Source organism: Dermacentor andersoni, chromosome 2 (assembly GCF_023375885.2).
Source record: "Dermacentor andersoni chromosome 2, qqDerAnde1_hic_scaffold, whole genome shotgun sequence".
Classification (NCBI taxonomy): domain Eukaryota; kingdom Metazoa; phylum Arthropoda; class Arachnida; order Ixodida; family Ixodidae; genus Dermacentor; species Dermacentor andersoni.
The window spans coordinates 75,570,203-75,587,196 of record NC_092815.1 but is presented as its reverse complement, the minus strand read 5'-3'; the positions used below and the strand labels follow the sequence as shown (position 1 = coordinate 75,587,196).

Here is a 16,994-nt window from a genome sequence, read left to right as displayed (position 1 = left end):
TAAATAAATGACCTACTATAAACATTCTGTAAAAGTTGTCATTTTCTTTTATATGCCACAGATACTGGAAGTCAGCTCAGAAGTTGCATCTCACAGGCATTCATACACTTGAGTGGAGGGCCAGATATTAATTGCCTGTTTAATTAAAGTGGTTCCACAGCATTAGTTGTTTATTACTTGCTAAGCTTTCTGATCTAAATGCATCTTGTGCACTCTACATTTTTTTCATCCTTGCAGCCTTTTCATGAAACATTGTCTTCAAAGTATGCCTTGGACAGTATTTTTAGCAGCTGGTTAATTTGCCAAGAGTAAGCAGGCCGCTATTATTTATGTGTACCTGCAGTCATTGTCTGCGAGCTGCAATATTAGATGTTAACACTAGTCTTTTTTTTCCATTTCAAATTTTGCAATTGACGGTCAACAATGATTGTGCGTGACAGTGGTAATAGGATAGCGAAGTGATATCTGAATGTAAATTATGTGGCTTGATGTCCCACAGGCTATGCGACACGCTGTAGCAAGAGGACTCCCGATCAGTTTCAGTCACCTGGGATTCTTTAACGTGTGCCTAAATCTAAATGCACGAGCATTTTTGCATTCTGCCTCCATCGGAGAATGGCCGTGGTGGCTAGCAGTTCAACCTGTAATCTCATGCTTTGTAGCAGGACACCATAGCCACTAAGCCAACGTGGCGGATAATAGTAGAGCAGGCTACAGCAGCATATGGTAGCAGTCACAGCAGCATCCTTAAGAGACCAGATTGGTGGGCTTGCATGTAATACCCCTGTCACATGAGGCACTTACAGTCACAATCGAGCCCATGATCGACTTTGTCTACCACGGTTTGTTCCCTTTCGCAGGTTGCGCAAAGGAGCCAATTGTGATCGAGCAATTCAATCCCGATCTGGCTTGATCGCGAACGAAAGTGCCCTGCGTAACTGGGGTGGGAATATTATGTATTGCTCCTTCTCCTGTTTCTCTCTTAGCATCATTTGTTTTTTCTTTTCTTTTCTATGTTTTGGAGCAGGGTTCTGTACGAAAACAAGCAGCGTGTCATGGCTGACAGCGAGATTCTCAAGAAGACACCTTATGGGCGGCCGGCCAATGTCAACAACAGTGGCTCTCGAACATTCCTCACTTTTCGCAGGGCTTCTGAAAATGCCCCGTGCAATCAGCTGGTTGTCACTGACCTCTGTATCATTCTCGCTAACAAGGTAAGCACTCTCTGTTTTGCTAACTTAGCAAGGGAATTGCTAAATTGAGGAAGTTATCAGTGACCTGAATGACAACTTTGTCTTCTTGGAGTGTTACCAACATTTTGAGTGAGTTTTTTGTGGTCCACCTAGTGTTTCTTGTGGCATTGTCATAATGACTGCTTCTTGGACCAGCAAAAAAGCCAGCTGTCGACCTTTGTAAATTGCGAGATTTCTGCATTGCGCTGGTGGAGGCGGCCATATGAATATTGGCAGTTTCCAATAAAATGATTTTATCTCCTATAGTTCACTAAGTCACTTGCGTAATTATGTAAAATGACACACTATGTGGATAGCCCATAAATTGCTTGGTAAAATTCCTCAAGGAACTTTGGCTAAGTTCAGTGCTTCGCTTTGATTTTATCCTAAAGGTGGAATACATGTGCCTCCATTTGTCACTTCTTCAAAAGGCTTACCAAAAGTCTTATTAGCGACCCATCTTGTTGCATGAAAGCTGCTTTTCTAGGCAAAACAAAATCTTGAAATCTCGTATTGTTTTAGAAAACCTGATTTTAAGAAACCTGATATTGCTTTAAAAAATGTTGCCTTTTCACATTCTGACTGTTAACTTGCTTGCACCACAGTAATTAACTTAAATCCACATTTTAAAAAATACTAAGGAAGACATCTAGGAACAAAACAAATAAAAATTTTAAAAAATACAAAATTAATGAGCAAGTCATCATCATTGTCACTTAGCAACTTTTCATGAAAATTGAGCATTTTGGCGTACAACCTGGTGACATTGTTCAAAAAAATTTGACAGGATTGGTGATCTATGTTTCAAGCTTGATAATTAACGCTCTACATATTAGAGCCATTTCATGAGATTAGGCAGACACAGACCAGGGCAGAACAAAGCATTTTCTTGCTGTAAAGGTAGTGAATTATTTCTTGACCAGTAGATTACTGTCCAAAGCCTTGTGAGTGCTTTACGTAGTTTAGTAGAAGAGAGGAATTAGCTCACACAGGGTAACACAAGTTTTTTTTTTTTTTTTTTTTTACTCAAGTTGCCTGTATATTACATCATCTACTTTTTGTGGTAACTTAACTCATGTTAGTTTCGTTAACGCAGCCAAAATGCAAAATTGGTGAATTTACATTTAAGAATGGCAGAATGGTCGTATTGTAAATAAAAATAATAGGAGACAGAATGGATTCATTGCGCTGTAACCCAGCCTCTCCCTTTGGTCGCAAGATATTCACCCCTCAATATACCTGGGGAGAACCCTCATGTAATTGAAAGTATTTTCTAAGAGCTCACAAAAGCATTCACATAATGATTGCTTGTGTTTTGTCAAATGCTGGTATATATATGTATATACCTCTTAATGTTTGATAGCAACAAGGAAAAGCACTCTTGTAAAATGTGGTTACGATGTTGAGAAATTGTGGAGAGCAACATTTATTGTGCATTAAAAGAAAGATAGAAAGTATTTGAGCTTAGCAAACGAAGTTGCTCTTTCAGAATCAAGCTCAGACACTTTTGTGTTAAACAGAAGTTGGCCTATGAAGTGGGACAGGTGTATGGGACAACATTGCAATTAAAGGAATGTACAATCAAAGTTCTTGTATCACACATTTCATTTCAGGAAAAGTGTGCCCAAATTTATGTTTGTTGTACTGCAATTCTTCAGCAGATGCTGGCCAATATTCAAAGTATAGCACTGATATTTTCTGGTTACAAAGCAGGCAATGTCTTCCTTCTTTAATTTTAGGGTGAGACGCCACCTCATGCGTACTGCAAGATTGACCGCAATCTCAATAAAGGCATGGTGAGTGCGTCAGGTTTCTTAATGCTCAGTTCTTTTCATACCTAAATCTTTGAGCACCAGCAAAATTATGAAGTTCACGCATACTTACTTTGAATGGAACTATTACACAATTATAAGAGTACATGTATGATACTGGGGAGAAAAAGAAAACGAAATTCATTCCATCTCTAACTCTAAAACTGCAACATGTACAATTGTCCGTGACCTTAATAGCAACTTCTGAATATCATAGATGGAAAGAAAACAGGAACTTCCATAGGAAGAAGGTTGCTTGTACGTTATTGATTTGGAGACATAAATCTGGGGACCACACCTTGCATGTGAGCGAAATTTCACAAATGGGCACAGGAATTCTTGAATTTGCTACTAATTTACCATGGTTCACCATGTATTTCTGTTTGGTGGCAAAGGATGTAGCTTGTGGAAACAATTGAAGGTATTGCACAAGCCAGTCACATTATTGACATTCATTAGCTGCAGAAGTTTGTGTGAACAAGCTGGGCTCATTCTGACAGTTCTTGCAGAAACTCTCAGGGTGGAAAGTTAAGGAGAGGATGAATTGTCATGATAATAACTGCTGTGACTTCTAGGGCAACATTACATATGATAGTTCACATTGTAACCTGTGTACCCTGAGAGCCACTGAATTTGAGTAGTTGTGTACCCAACTACCACAGCCTCAATGGGCTTCCCGATTTTCACAAAGGCTCACATTTTATGTTAGAATAAGACAAAACAGAAAGGTTGTCAATACATTGTATTAATGGGGTTATATTCTCACGTTTCCAGGTTGGCTCAGATGTTTTTCTTTGTTACAAAAAGTCCATGAACAGGCCTAGTCTCATTTGCTACGAGCCAGGTAAGCCACCTGTTTTCTTGTAATCACTTTGTCTCTTCCCTCTAAAGTTGCAACTTTTCTAAAGTGGCACACAGCAAATTCTTTGCTCAGATAGCTGTCTCCTTTTTTATGAAGAAAATAAAAACGAATAGCTCTTTGCATAAAGCAACCGAAAAGTCTTGCGATATCAAGTCATTGTGTGCCACTGCCTCATGTGCTGTTGGTCAACAGTTGTCACTTCATGTGCATTTTGAAGGTAATATTGGTTGCCTTACAAGGCACCAATATTGGGTGCTTTTGTAAAGTTTCTATGTTTTCTACGATGTGGTGTTGTGGTGCAATCTAACAAGTGCTCAGTGAATCGTTACTGTTACCTCTAAAGTTTTATTGCACAGCTTTGTGTCTTTTTATGCTGTTCCCCGCTTTGAATTGTTAGCTTTTTTTTGCACGGTTAGGCATATGACATACAAGAGGCTTGAGACAAAATGATGCCAACCAGTGCAAACAATAAGTATGACTTGCTGTAGCAATTATAATTTTGTGATTGTACATCTTGGATGCATATATGGCATATAAAGGGCTGTAAGACATATATAAGGGGCTGTAAAGATACATATAGTATAATATGCTATTGCAAGTAAAAAAAGATTAATTATGAAAAAGTTTACTCATAAAGGGTTAAGTTAGTCATGATAAGATATATAAGCAACTTTGCATGTCTGCCCTCCCCCCACCCGTTTCTTTTTGTGTGGAGTGCTTAAGTAATGAAAATGGTATTGCTGCTGAACACCTGTGGAAAGGAACTTACACAAAGAAATTGTACTATACATCTAGTTGATTTCAAGCAAGTTAATGCTAGTTCTTGGCAGTGCTGCTGTCAGGTATCACAAGAATGTTGCAGAGATAGTTGCATTTGCTGATATGTGAATAACAGGGTGTTCTACTGACATTGAAGCACTTGTCAGCAGTACACTAAATACTTGCACCAAGGTTTGGCTATTTGTGCTGTTAGTGATGATTTCTGAACATGACTATGGCAGTCATGCATAGTAGGCTCAGTGCAATTGCTATGACCATTTCTCACAGCAAGTGCACCTCACAGCCCCCAATCTTGAACATTGCACTGACTTTTAAAATTTCTTTTTGTAAAGGTGTTTGAGTTATTCAAGATTACTTGTGGCATTTCAATGAGCACTTGCTCAAGTTATATAGAGGGTGATTATTATTTGAATGCAGTTGTGACCTGCGTGCAGTGCAGTTCTTTGCACTGAGTTGAAAAGGTGTGATAATATTGCCCAGCGAGCAGCGTCAAAGCCAGAGCTTCATTTATCCCACAGAAACTAGCAAGCATTGTGATTGTTAAATTTTTTCATTGTCCCGGTGCTCATTACTTTTCATTCAGCTGTGCTGGAGCGCTTCCCACGGGAAGACTACGCAAGCTTTCCCCTGCCTGAGCAGGTGGCTCTCTTCTGCCTTCCCATGGGTGCCACTGTGGAGGCCTGGCCCAAGAAGGCCAGCCAGCCCAGGCCAACCTTCTCTACCTTTGTGCTAACCCTTGGCTCAGCAGACAAGGTACTGGGATCATTACCATTCATATTACCTATTGCATTCTATTGTCAAGAAACAATGAGAGCATATGCGCAGAACATCTTTTACATATACAGTGAACTCTCACTTGAGTGAACTTCAAGGGACCGAAGGAAATAGTTCACTTAACTGAAAGTTCACTAAACTGAATATTCACTAGACCAACATAAGACATGGCATACAGAGTCAAAAGTTTGAAGTGCAATTCATGGAACAAATGACATGGCATCCATAGTGTTAGAAATGTGTGAAATGGAATTTGTACATATCAACAAGTGCAAGGTTCATAACAGTTGTAATGCTGCCTTTCTCACTTAGAAAAAAAATCTGTAATCTTCTGCACTTGTACTTTTAAAGCACAGGAAGTAACAAAACCGTCCAAAGAGTCAATGTTTTTGTACACTTCATCTGGCACAGCTTGCTGTTGAGACACAAAGTCTCTCAACTTTCCAATGTACCCTACAACCTCAGCTAGAGTTATAGGGCTTGAAACTGGCTTGTCAGTTGCCTCTTCTTCGTCACTTCTTCGTTTTCTTCGCCTCTTCTTCGAAAGAAAGAGACGACGACCATGCCACGACTAGCCGGTTGGAAAAAAAGAACACACCACGTGGTTTGTGGTGTGACAGATTGCCGCTTTGCTCTAGCGTTGTTGTAAGCGCCAGCGATGTTACTTTGTTCATGGCCTCCGAGATTACATGCTTGCTCGTTCTGTGCGGGCGATCTCGGAGGCCATGCCTCGTTGCCGTTCGTTTTCCACGCCGCTGCTTTGCCCCAGGGGCGCTGTAGCGCCAGCGACGTTACATTGCCGCTAGAGCGGCGGTTTGATGATGGCGGGCATCGGTTCTGATCGTAAAAATAAGCCTTGGTCCTCTGAGCGAGTTCGTTAAACTGAAATATTGACTGTTCCGAAATTCGTTTAAGTGAAACATTTTTGCATAGAATCTATAAGAAAACTGCCGGGGATTTTTAAAAAGTTCATTATTCTGAAATATTCGATAAACCGACATTCGTACAGATGAGAATTTACTGTATGTATAAGCAAACAGAGTCCCTGTTCTCAAGTGGCTGCTTCGGGCTGGTATATTATGTATCGATTCATTCCACTCAATTCTATGCAACTTTTGTCGTCCGCTGTTCACGGCTGGCAGTTCCCATCGATAATCACTCTGACTGCTGATGAAGTGCAAAAAGAAATGGTATTCGCATAGAATCGTTACATTAGGTCTCCTCGATTTGGCTGCACCTTTTGCACTAGTTCAGAAAAGTGTCGTGCCAGTGCAGCGCTAGTTCTTGAAGTGTGAGTGTAGCGCGACGCTAGCGCTTTCGGTGCAGCGGTCAAATCGAGGACAAAAGTGCAGAAACGTACAGGCCTTCGTCTGCTGCGACTGGGTGGCTGTGGCTTTTCTTTTGTTGGTGTGTTATTTTGTTGGTGTGTCATTATTCAGAAAGCATGACCAAGCGTGGTTTCCACACCTTTCTGAATCATATATGGCACAACGTTTCAAACGACTGACCGATGTGGTTTCGCGCAAACTTAACGTCGAGGTAGCGGTAAGCTCGTGAAAATTAATACAAACGACTGTGACCTGAGGGAAAATCCCGGCCTTCAGTGCACTTAGCAGCAGTTGAACCCGGAAAGCGCCCTTAACAAGATGCTGCGTACACATCCTGAAGAAAACTGGCGTCCGTGCTGCGTTACTAATAGCAGGCGCCGTCGATGCCGTCTACCAACACCCGCATGGCCACGGAGCCGCATGTGTCGTCTGCTATCAAAAGCCTTGCACTACGTGCACGAGAAAAGAACTTGCGGAGAGTCTAGTGCCGAAGTGTACATGAACTCGTGCAGCACGACGTCAAATCGAGTGCCGAAGTGCAGGTGGCACTAGCTGCACTGGCGAATCGAGTGCTAGAGTGCTGCACCCCCTGAACTAGTGCAGAAAGTGCAGCCAAATCGAGGAGACCTATTATTTGAGCCCATGGGATGTCACTTTCGAATCTGTTTGGTTGGCTAAGCCATTGAAAACATATGTGATAAAAGAAACTTGTGGGCAGGCACACTTTCCATCTGCATTATTATTATATTGTGTATTTGTCAAGGGAATTGTAATGTGGGTGGTGTAAATTTGCTGACATTAAAGGAATATGGCCACTACATTTTTGTGTTTCACTTTCTTTTTTGTTTTACTAGGTATCTGCTGACTCTGTAACTACGGTATAAAGCCTTAGCTGCTTGAATGTGTAGCAGATGAATTATATCATCTTTTAATGTGACCAGTTCCATATGTGCCCCAAGTGCAGCTTGGCATTGTGCATAAAGCATGCCACATTTTATATAGTGTCAGTAGCAGACGACGGTCAGGTGGTGTCACAAACTATGGACAGACTAACACACTTTTCTGCCTGATGCAGTGGGGGATTAGGCATCACCATGTTGCCTAAAGCAGAGAATGCATTGAACTACAGGAATTCCTCGTAACGAAATCGCTTTACTCGAAATATATCTTTATTCGAAATTTCTTCCGGTCCCGACGGCATGCATTTTAAGCTGCATTAATCGAAGCATACAAAGAGCTTGACCCACTTAAAGCGAAGTGTTGAGCGGAGGCATCGCCAGCCACAAAACGGCGCTGATCCATTTGCGTATGCAGTGTCAAATTAATACCGCCGACGAATTAGTCTCGTGCAGGCACAGAACAGGCCACAAAAGTACCAAGCCCACGACCGATGACTGCCTAGTAACAGGTACCAATCAAGTACCAAGCGCTCCCAACTGTTTACTGTGGAGCGGACGGAAGCTGTCAAATTCCATGGTGGAGCGCCGGAAACCGTTAATCTCAGTCGCAGTCGCATCGCTGGTGTCCCTCATGATAGAATCTACACGAAAATAAAGTTTTCCTGACGCTTTGCGATGCCAAAAAACAGCGGTCTCTTGGATGCCGAAAAGTGGCCAAAAGACCGCGGGCAGACTTGTGCCATAGCAGTCCATGAGGTGCGCTGGATGAGCAAAGTTTTATCGCTCTAAGGAGCACTGCTGCCACTGAAACATGCCAAAAAGCACAAAAGAAGTGTCCTTCCGATTATAAGCGCCATGTTGGTCATGAGGAGCTATGTTAACAAATTGGGAAGACGACTTTGGGAAAGCCAGTCTAGAAATTTGCTCGCTGCTCGCCATAATCGGCCTGCATCACAATAAAACACCGCCCCTAGCTTTGTTGCACTTTTAACAGTGCAAATCGACCGATAACTTGCCGAAAATGCAAAAAATCCGATAGTCGCCAGCGGAGAGTCCAGCTGTCAACATGGCAGGTCAATGCAAGCTGGTGTTTTCCCGGCGGTTTTCTCGAGCCGGTCATGCTTGATTTGCGTCATCCAACATTGGACAAACGGTCTAAATGTGTGGTAAGGTCATTGAATTCTGTTGCGAGACATGTGTCAATGGTGCGGACACAACAGTGCGTGAACACTGTCACTTGAAGCGTAGAATCAGCACAGTGTCGTCGACAACGGTGTGCCAAAAAACTCATTTTGCAAACTTCACGGCTGCACACCTCGGGGAAAAATTGCCCAGTGATCATGCAAAACCGCTCAAAAAACTGCAAAACTGCAAAACCGCTCAGTTCTCACGATTGTGCTGTGTACCCACAATGAGCGGCTAATCATTTTTTGAGTACAACAAACATAACCTCAGACTCGAGCCACGGCATTTGCGGTGCTTTCCAGCATGATACTCTCATAGTCTTCCATGACCTCTGCACCCCTCCCTATAAAAGTGGCCACTGCCTTCCCCTCCTCATTTGCTTTCCAGTCTGCAAGTCATTTGGACGCCAGTCACTCCTCTTGCTTGCCTTCATGTCAACTCCTTGCCTCCTCGCAGCCAGTTTTGACGTCGCTGCTCCTCCAAAGCTGCCCTCTTCCGGCCTGCCCTCCCGAGCACAATCTTCTGCCAATGGGTCTCCTTCCGCGCTTCCTGCTTCTTGGTCTCCACAACTCTGATCGCCTTTCTTTCACTACACAGGAAGCCGATGCTAAGCCCGCCATTGCAACTGTTGCCATGACCAGTGCGCACTAACGAGGAAAGCGAGACGCTCTCATGACATTTTGAAGTTTCTGCCTTCTGCGTCACCCACCGCATTCAGTCACTTTGGCGTCGGCGGCACGAGCCTTTGGATCCTTGCTGCAGGCCATGTGATGGTGTGTTATTCAGAGTGCTTCGTTAGGTGTGCCTCGCGTGTGCTTTTGTGGTCTACAGTAATAAATGGCTCCGTCAGTCTCCAGGCAAAAGTGTCTGGCTTTGGAGCAGGGAGTTCTGCTTATAAAAGAAGTGGAATGGCAGAAAACTGACATCGTGAAGGAATTCGGCATACCGCCGTCTACTTAATCAACTGTATTGAAAAACAAGGAAACTGTGCTGGATGGCTTTGAAAAGAGCTTCTTGGCGAAGCGAGAAAGAGGAATCGCGATTCAAAATACCCCAAAGTGGAAGGTGCACTTCTACAGTGACTGAAGAATGCCAGGAGTGCAAATCTCCCCGTACATGGACCTGCACTTACTGCAAAAGCCGAAGCTCTTGCCCTCCAAATGGGCCGTAAAGATTTCAAGTGCAGCAATGGCTGGCTTGAGTGGTTCAAAAAACAACACGGTGTAACTTCAAAGTCGATCGTTGGCAAAAACGCAGCCGTGAATCGTGACACTGTGGACGTACGGTGCCAAAATCAGCTTTAAGCTCTACTTGAAAAGTATGAAAACGAAGACACTTACAACCTACATGAGGCTCTATTTTCCTACAACATGCTACCAAATCGCACGTTTAGTACCACTGGCGGATCCTCATTTGGAGGAAAATGGAGCAAGGAGTGTGTCACGGTGCTGTCTGGTGCCAATGTGACAGGCCAGGACAAGTGTCCCTTGTTGATACTGGGGAAGGTGGAGAAGCCGCGGTGCTTCCGAAATGCAGATATTCCCAAGGAATGCATCTACAGAAGTAACAAGTGAGCATGGATGACTGCTGCTGTTTTTGAAGAATACTCGTGCCTTCTGGATAGACGGTTCGCCGCAAAGAATCAACAAGTGCTTTTCATAATTGACAATTGTCTGAGCCACGGGAAAATGGACAACCTCAAGGTGATTACTGTTGAATTTTTGCCTGCAGACACAACCGCGGTACTGCAACCGATGGATCAGGGCATCATTGAGACCACCCAGAAGCTGTAGCACAAGGCTCTTTTGCAGCGCATGCTCACAGCATATGATGCCAGCAAGAGATGCACATTTATTTGCTTGGTGCGATCCATTTGCTGAACTTTTCATGGAAAGAACTCACACCTTCGAAGGTCGCAACTGCTTTGCGCACAGCAGCTTTACCTGCGCCGTCGTCAGTGACCCTGACGATGACCGGCCTGACAATGACCGGACTTGCAGCGATCTGTACGAGGCTGTTTATAAAATTGCTGGCCAAGAGGTAGAAGGAGACATTCGCGTTGGCCGTTGGCTGACGCTGCTGCTCCCACTGGTCGCTCCAGCGACGGATGCGGAGATACTAATTGACACTGTTGGTGGGCCCGACAAGGACGAAGAGCTGGCAGATGAAGAGCCACGTGAAGCGCCAACTATGGTGCAGATGTGGGATACCTACGTCTGCTGTGAAATTAGGTTGAATGCATGGGCGGCGACCACGGCCTCATGCAATGCTTTGTCAAATTAGAGCAGGCGTTGCTCGCACCCGGTAAGAACTTGGAAACAGCCAACGCTCACTGCCTTTTTTGCACCTGAATAAAGTTTTGCTTCACTGAATACATTGTACTTTGACTTCCTCGCAGTTGTGATGCAAGTTAATCTCGACTATTTTAGCTTTGCACAAAAACCACTCAACAAATTTTTTTCACCATCCCGCTGACTTCATTATAACAAGGAATTACTCTATTTCCTGTGCCACCAAAGCACTTCTTCCATCCCTCTTCAATTGCCATTTCTTCACCTTCAAGATGGAGTAGACCTAAATTAAATGGTTTTCAGCTGTTGCTTCTCTAGGGAATAAAAAGTGTCCCTCTCACCTTCCCTTTCCTCTTATTTTGTCAAGTTAGGCAGATCTGGAAGTCTGCATTGGAAGTGCACATGGTTCAGCATAAGTACGTGGCATTTGGTAACACTGTCAAGGCATGGCATGCATTTATTACACCAGGCTGATGGGTGTACTCTGACACATTGAGTAGTTGGTAATAGCAAGTGACCGCTGCGTCTGATATACTCTGTATCACTTGCTGTCGACTTGATGCCAGACCCAGCAGTGCACTTTTGTTTGCTTGAAAGAGGTTGTGGTAAAAGATGATGTAAATAATGATTTGTTGCTTACTTGAAGAAGTGAGTTTTCATACCGTAGCTATTGGGCTGACTACTGTTTATTAAGGGAAAAAGAAAAAAGAAACAGAAAACTTTGTCGGTGCTTCTTGAAGAACATCTATTTGTGCAGTGAGGCATTGATGCCAAGTGGCCAACTGAGAACAAGGTCTAGGCAAAATGTCTGGGCACTTGCTATGGCAATTCAATAAGGTGCTGTTTAATTTTGGCATTATGGTTGCCACTTTGCCAATTACAGGACTTTTCATAAACTGCTCTGATTGTGAAGGCTCTGTTGTTTCTGTGGTACTGTCTGCTTCATATCTACGATTGCCTATATACGTACCCTTTGTATATGCATGTGTGTGCAGGTGTACGGAGCGTCCATCACTTTCTACGAACGCTTTCCTGAGGAGCAGCTGACCGATGCTCAGAGAGCCCAGCTGAGTAGCAGTAACAGGTCAGGCCAGCCCCAGCCAACTGAGGAGGAGGTCTTCTCAGCCAATAAATCCATCTGCTTGCTTTCACACTGGCCCTTCTTCCGCACCTTTGAAAAGTTCCTACGCTTCCTTTACCGACTGTCCTTTGTCAAGAACCCCCGTGTTTCAGTGGAAAGGTGAGCTCTTTATAAGCTGTCTGTGAAGTGACGTTCAGAAAGTGAAATCATTTGTGAAAGTGAAATCTTTAACTCTGGGGTCTGATTTACTTTAAAACCAACAATGGGCTCCTTACCGTCTTTGTGTATCTGTTATCCAATGAGACCAGTGAAATTATAATAAATGCCAAACACTCAAATGCATCCAATAAATGAAATCTGGGTCTATTAAAACTTGATATTCAAAGTTATACTGTTTGCCTATGTTGTAGAAAGTGTTTGAAAGCATTTCTGTTGGAACAGGCTTTTGAAGGCTCTTGACCATGTTAGCTCGCATTATTACTAAGCTGATAGTCTGAGAAATGAATCAAGGGATGAAAACTAGAAGGAAACTGTATGATCATGAGAGAGGCTGCGGTGTTTCACGCCTTGCTAAATAAATAGCATTCGTATGCTTATTCCTAAGTAGAAAAGTTCAAAATAGCTACATCAGAAGATCGGTGTGTTGCCAGAGACTACTGTGACATGTTTTTAGGTGCTTTGCTGCTAAAGCAGTGGTTGTGTAATGTTTCAAGAAAGGTACATTAGCAAGTGGGGATGTCATGTGATAGACAATTTAAATAATCCGCTATAGTGTTATGCTGCTGAGCAAGAGGTCACAGGTTTGATCCTGGTTGCGGTGGCAGCATTCCAATGGGGTGAAATTCAAAAATGCTTGTATGCCATGCTCTTGGTGCACATTAAAATCCCTAGGGGATCAAATTTAATCTGGAGCCCTCTTTTGAGGTGCCACTCATAACCCACTGTGCAGTTTTGCAATTTAAACCATACAATTTAATCTAACTTAATTAAAAAGTTATTTAATTACCTAATAGTATAATACAAACTAGGAGGTGCCATGAAGCTCAATAGGACAGACTGGTGGGCAAGTTGGTATGACATTATTTGCGCAGAAGCACATGGACGAAAGAAAAAGAAAAAAAAAAAACGATACACAGCGCTGTGTCCTGTCTTTATCTTTCGTTCAGTTTCAGTTCAGCTTAAGCCATTCCAAATTGCAAGTAATGAATTTCAATAAGAAGTCAGTGAAAGTGAGAGAAATCCATTAAGGCTCTCCAGAAACCAGCAGTGTGATCAACTAACCTTATGGCATTAATAAAAAAAAAGCTGCTGCTTCACTAGCTGCGGCAGATATTTAGCTGAGAAAATGGTGCACAAGTGTAGCAGACATTGGGCAGGACATGCATCAGACGACTTTGTACAGCAATGTTGTGACCCTGTGCACCGGTGTTTCGCACCCAGTGGTGCATGGTTCACTTCCACAGCATAGTGCGAGCAGCATTTTTTGTGCTGTAAAATGAGAATTGCAAGTGATGAAAAAGCAAAATAAAGGAAAACAAAATTAAAGAAGACCACATTGCCAGTGTTGGACAGTAAAGAAGGTGATAAATGAGCAAGACCAATTAAAATGTATGTTTCATTGGTGAGTATTCCATCTCCTTCCAGTATCATTAAAAGATTAACAGAGACAATGTGCAATTCTTGGTCAGCCTACTGTCTGCCACACTTATCCTAAAGGATGCACGTTGCTCTGATCTTTGTGGCCTTTGCTGTAACCACAGTAATGCACCAATACTTATGCGTACTGGTATTACAGACATATGAGGAAATATGTAAACATAAATATGTAGACAGGAGAAAATATGTAAAACATGAAAGGTAACATATGCTGATGAACAATGAAGTAAAGAAGTGTTTCATGCTTATACAGTCGAACCCGTGTATATCGAACCCTGATATAACAAATTATTGTGTATAACAAGCAGCTGTAAAATCCCCCTGAAGAATTTTGTATCAAATTTTTATTTTATATATCGAATTATTGATATATCGAACTATTTCGCAATACCCTTCGAGCTCGGTATATCCAGGTTCCACTGTAACTGCTTCCAGAATCTTATAAAAAAGTGGCACTCTTTTAAGTTCACTTCTGTTTTACCACAGGTACATCTCCCACTTCATGTTGGACATCCCATTCCCTTCTGTACAGCGACCAAGGATATGGATACAGGTGAGGGATATCAGTACAGTCCGACCTCTGTTAACATGATGATTTATAGCTTTTATTTGTCCTCAGCTGGAAGACGATCATATTTCACTGTCTCAGCTGGAAGACACACCGCTCCCACTCAGGTAGAACTGCTTGCCGTTTCTCTTGCTCAGAAGTTTCGCCTTGTTAACAGTGCTGCATCGACACCAAATGTTATGCATCACTCTGTTTTTCAGTGGTGCATCCTTCAAGGAGTTTCTAAAAACACTGGCACCTGACAACTGCTTATGTGTTCTACTTCTGGCGTTGACTGAACAGAAGATGCTGTTCCACTCCTTGCGGCCTGATGTGCTTACCAGTGTGTCAGAAGCTTTGGTGGCGGTAAGCACCTCATGGTGTACTGTTCTCTGCATGCAATTTGTCCCTTTGCTCAATGGCATGACTGTGGTTATGTCAAGTCAGTTCAACTACAGAGGTGGGTGATGAGCTGTTTGAATGAAAGGAGGACAAGGTGATGTGGGTCAAGGACCAGTGTCCATGCATGTGTTGAATAAAGGGATGTTAGAATGCATTCAAACTTTTTCCTTTAGTTTGTCACATTGTAGTGTTAGCTAAGAACCAGACATCAAAACTGTGAGTTATGAGCCTAACTTGTTATTGGGCAAACATGCACCCAGAAAGACAGGAAGTATTGAAAGCACAATGATAATGGTGAGCACAGTCATTGGCCATCGAATTTAATCCCATATGTCAAGTGTGTTTGCTCTTGATACATGTCTCACCATACATTAGAGTGATTGTGACGTGTGCACAATCTGATCAGACAAGCCCCCTTTGCTACAGAATCAGCGACAATGTGAGAGAAATTTCAGATACTGTAGGCATGTCTTGTGGGGAGCGATAACTTGGTAATAGGGATGATCACAAAATATTGTAATCTAGAATCACTGGATGAGTGCAGACGTAAGCATTGGCTAAAGTTTCTTTTTAATATTGTGAAATGACACACAACAGTAAATAAGGAATTGTAGTTATGCAACCTCCAGGAAGGAGTTATGCCCGTATAAACCACAGCAGAGCTATTCAGCCTTACTCCACGCACACAGACTCTTTTTGTTTATCTTTTATCCCTGAAGCAATAGAAATGTGAAATAGTTAGCCTGATGCTGTTGTAAGCAATGAACATGCTGCCACTTTTGAACATGCATTTTATATGTGCATTTTGGAAACTGTGTATTCAGAGTTTTGCTAAATATGTTTTCCTTAGTTGCTTTTCCATTGTATTGATCATTTGTTGTTCCTTGCTGATTCTTCCTCTGTTGATTGCCCGTTGTGTATCAGTGAATTTGTGTGTGTTACAGTGTACTATATATTAGTGATATTTAAACATTACCCTCCCTGTAATGACACCGAGAATGGGATTGAGAGTATCCAATAGATTGAGAGTATCGGTCGGGCGGGCGGGCGGGCTGCATACATGTGCAGGTGTTTCGGGGCGTGCAGATGCCTCGTTTTGTGTGGTGTGAGGGCAGCTGTCTGCTGCATGGCAGTCTGAAATGCTCTGAACAGGCACACTGCTATACACTCAAGAGGGAACATTGATTGAGGCTTGTTCATTATGTATAGAACACATGTTTCAGTCAATCAATCAATCAATCAATCAATCAATCAATCAATCAATCAATCAATCAATCAATCAATCTTTAGTCAACATCTTTCTGGTGTGTGGGGCATAAACAAAAAGCCTGAGAAGGCTTGACTGGGTTTGTGTCCCGGAATCATGGCATACAGTAGTAGCAAGCTTATAAGCGTACTAGTAAACAAATGTAGTGACACAATAAAAAAAAAGAACAGGTAGCAAGATGGCAGAATGTGCAAAAGAGTAAATTACAACAATGGCAATAAAAAGACAGTAATTACAACGAAGAATCATATACCTCAGGCATTCAAGTAAAGATAAGTGTAATGTGTACATAACTAGGCATACATAATAAATGTATGTAAACAATAATAGTTACTGTACTATGATCTATTTATACAAGTATGTAGTTCACACTTCATATACATCAATAAGTGAGAAAAAGAAGTCAGTGGGCTGCGGAAGTACTATAAGGTCACAACATATGAGGAATACACATAACTACTATGAACAGATATGTTGATAAAGATTATGTGAGATTGTGTTAATTCACACCCATTTAATTTGAACTTCTGGCTTACTTGAACTGATGCTATGGTCCTGTCAAAATTATGTCTATTTAAATGTATGAGAACGCCTGATAATTCAATTGCTAAGCGCTTGTGACAGTCGATTCAAACATACCGTGCCACTGAACACGCTCTCGGCAGTGCGGCCGCATGACGGCTGCTGCTCCTGTCTCCTGTTGCAACTGTATTTTCGCCTGTATAACCCAAACCAAAGAATTAAACAATTTAACAATAGTTATATGTGTATTTTGCCTTCATGTGGCTGTTTCACAGCAGTAAAGATCATCTTCTGGCATGAAGCCACACTTTCGTAACTTGCAACTCATGTGTTAGCTACTTGCACATGCACCGTCTA

At 42.5% G+C, this 16,994-nt stretch overlaps 1 protein-coding gene across 7 annotated transcripts in view; it reads left to right on the top strand.

The window, feature by feature from the left end:
• Positions 1 to 16,994, top strand: part of Crag (DENN domain-containing protein Crag) — a 134,260-nt gene that overhangs the window by 11,873 nt on the left and 105,393 nt on the right. For all 7 annotated transcript variants that reach the window (XM_055076958.2, XM_055076962.2, XM_055076961.2 and 4 more), the window contains exons 4-11: positions 1,028 to 1,214; positions 2,972 to 3,028; positions 3,818 to 3,887; positions 5,269 to 5,438; positions 12,158 to 12,402; positions 14,386 to 14,452; positions 14,519 to 14,574; positions 14,668 to 14,812. In XM_055076958.2, coding sequence (XP_054932933.1) covers positions 1,028 to 1,214; positions 2,972 to 3,028; positions 3,818 to 3,887; positions 5,269 to 5,438; positions 12,158 to 12,402; positions 14,386 to 14,452; positions 14,519 to 14,574; positions 14,668 to 14,812 — 997 coding nt within the window. The remainder of the gene's footprint in view (positions 1 to 1,027; positions 1,215 to 2,971; positions 3,029 to 3,817; positions 3,888 to 5,268; positions 5,439 to 12,157; positions 12,403 to 14,385; positions 14,453 to 14,518; positions 14,575 to 14,667; positions 14,813 to 16,994) is intronic.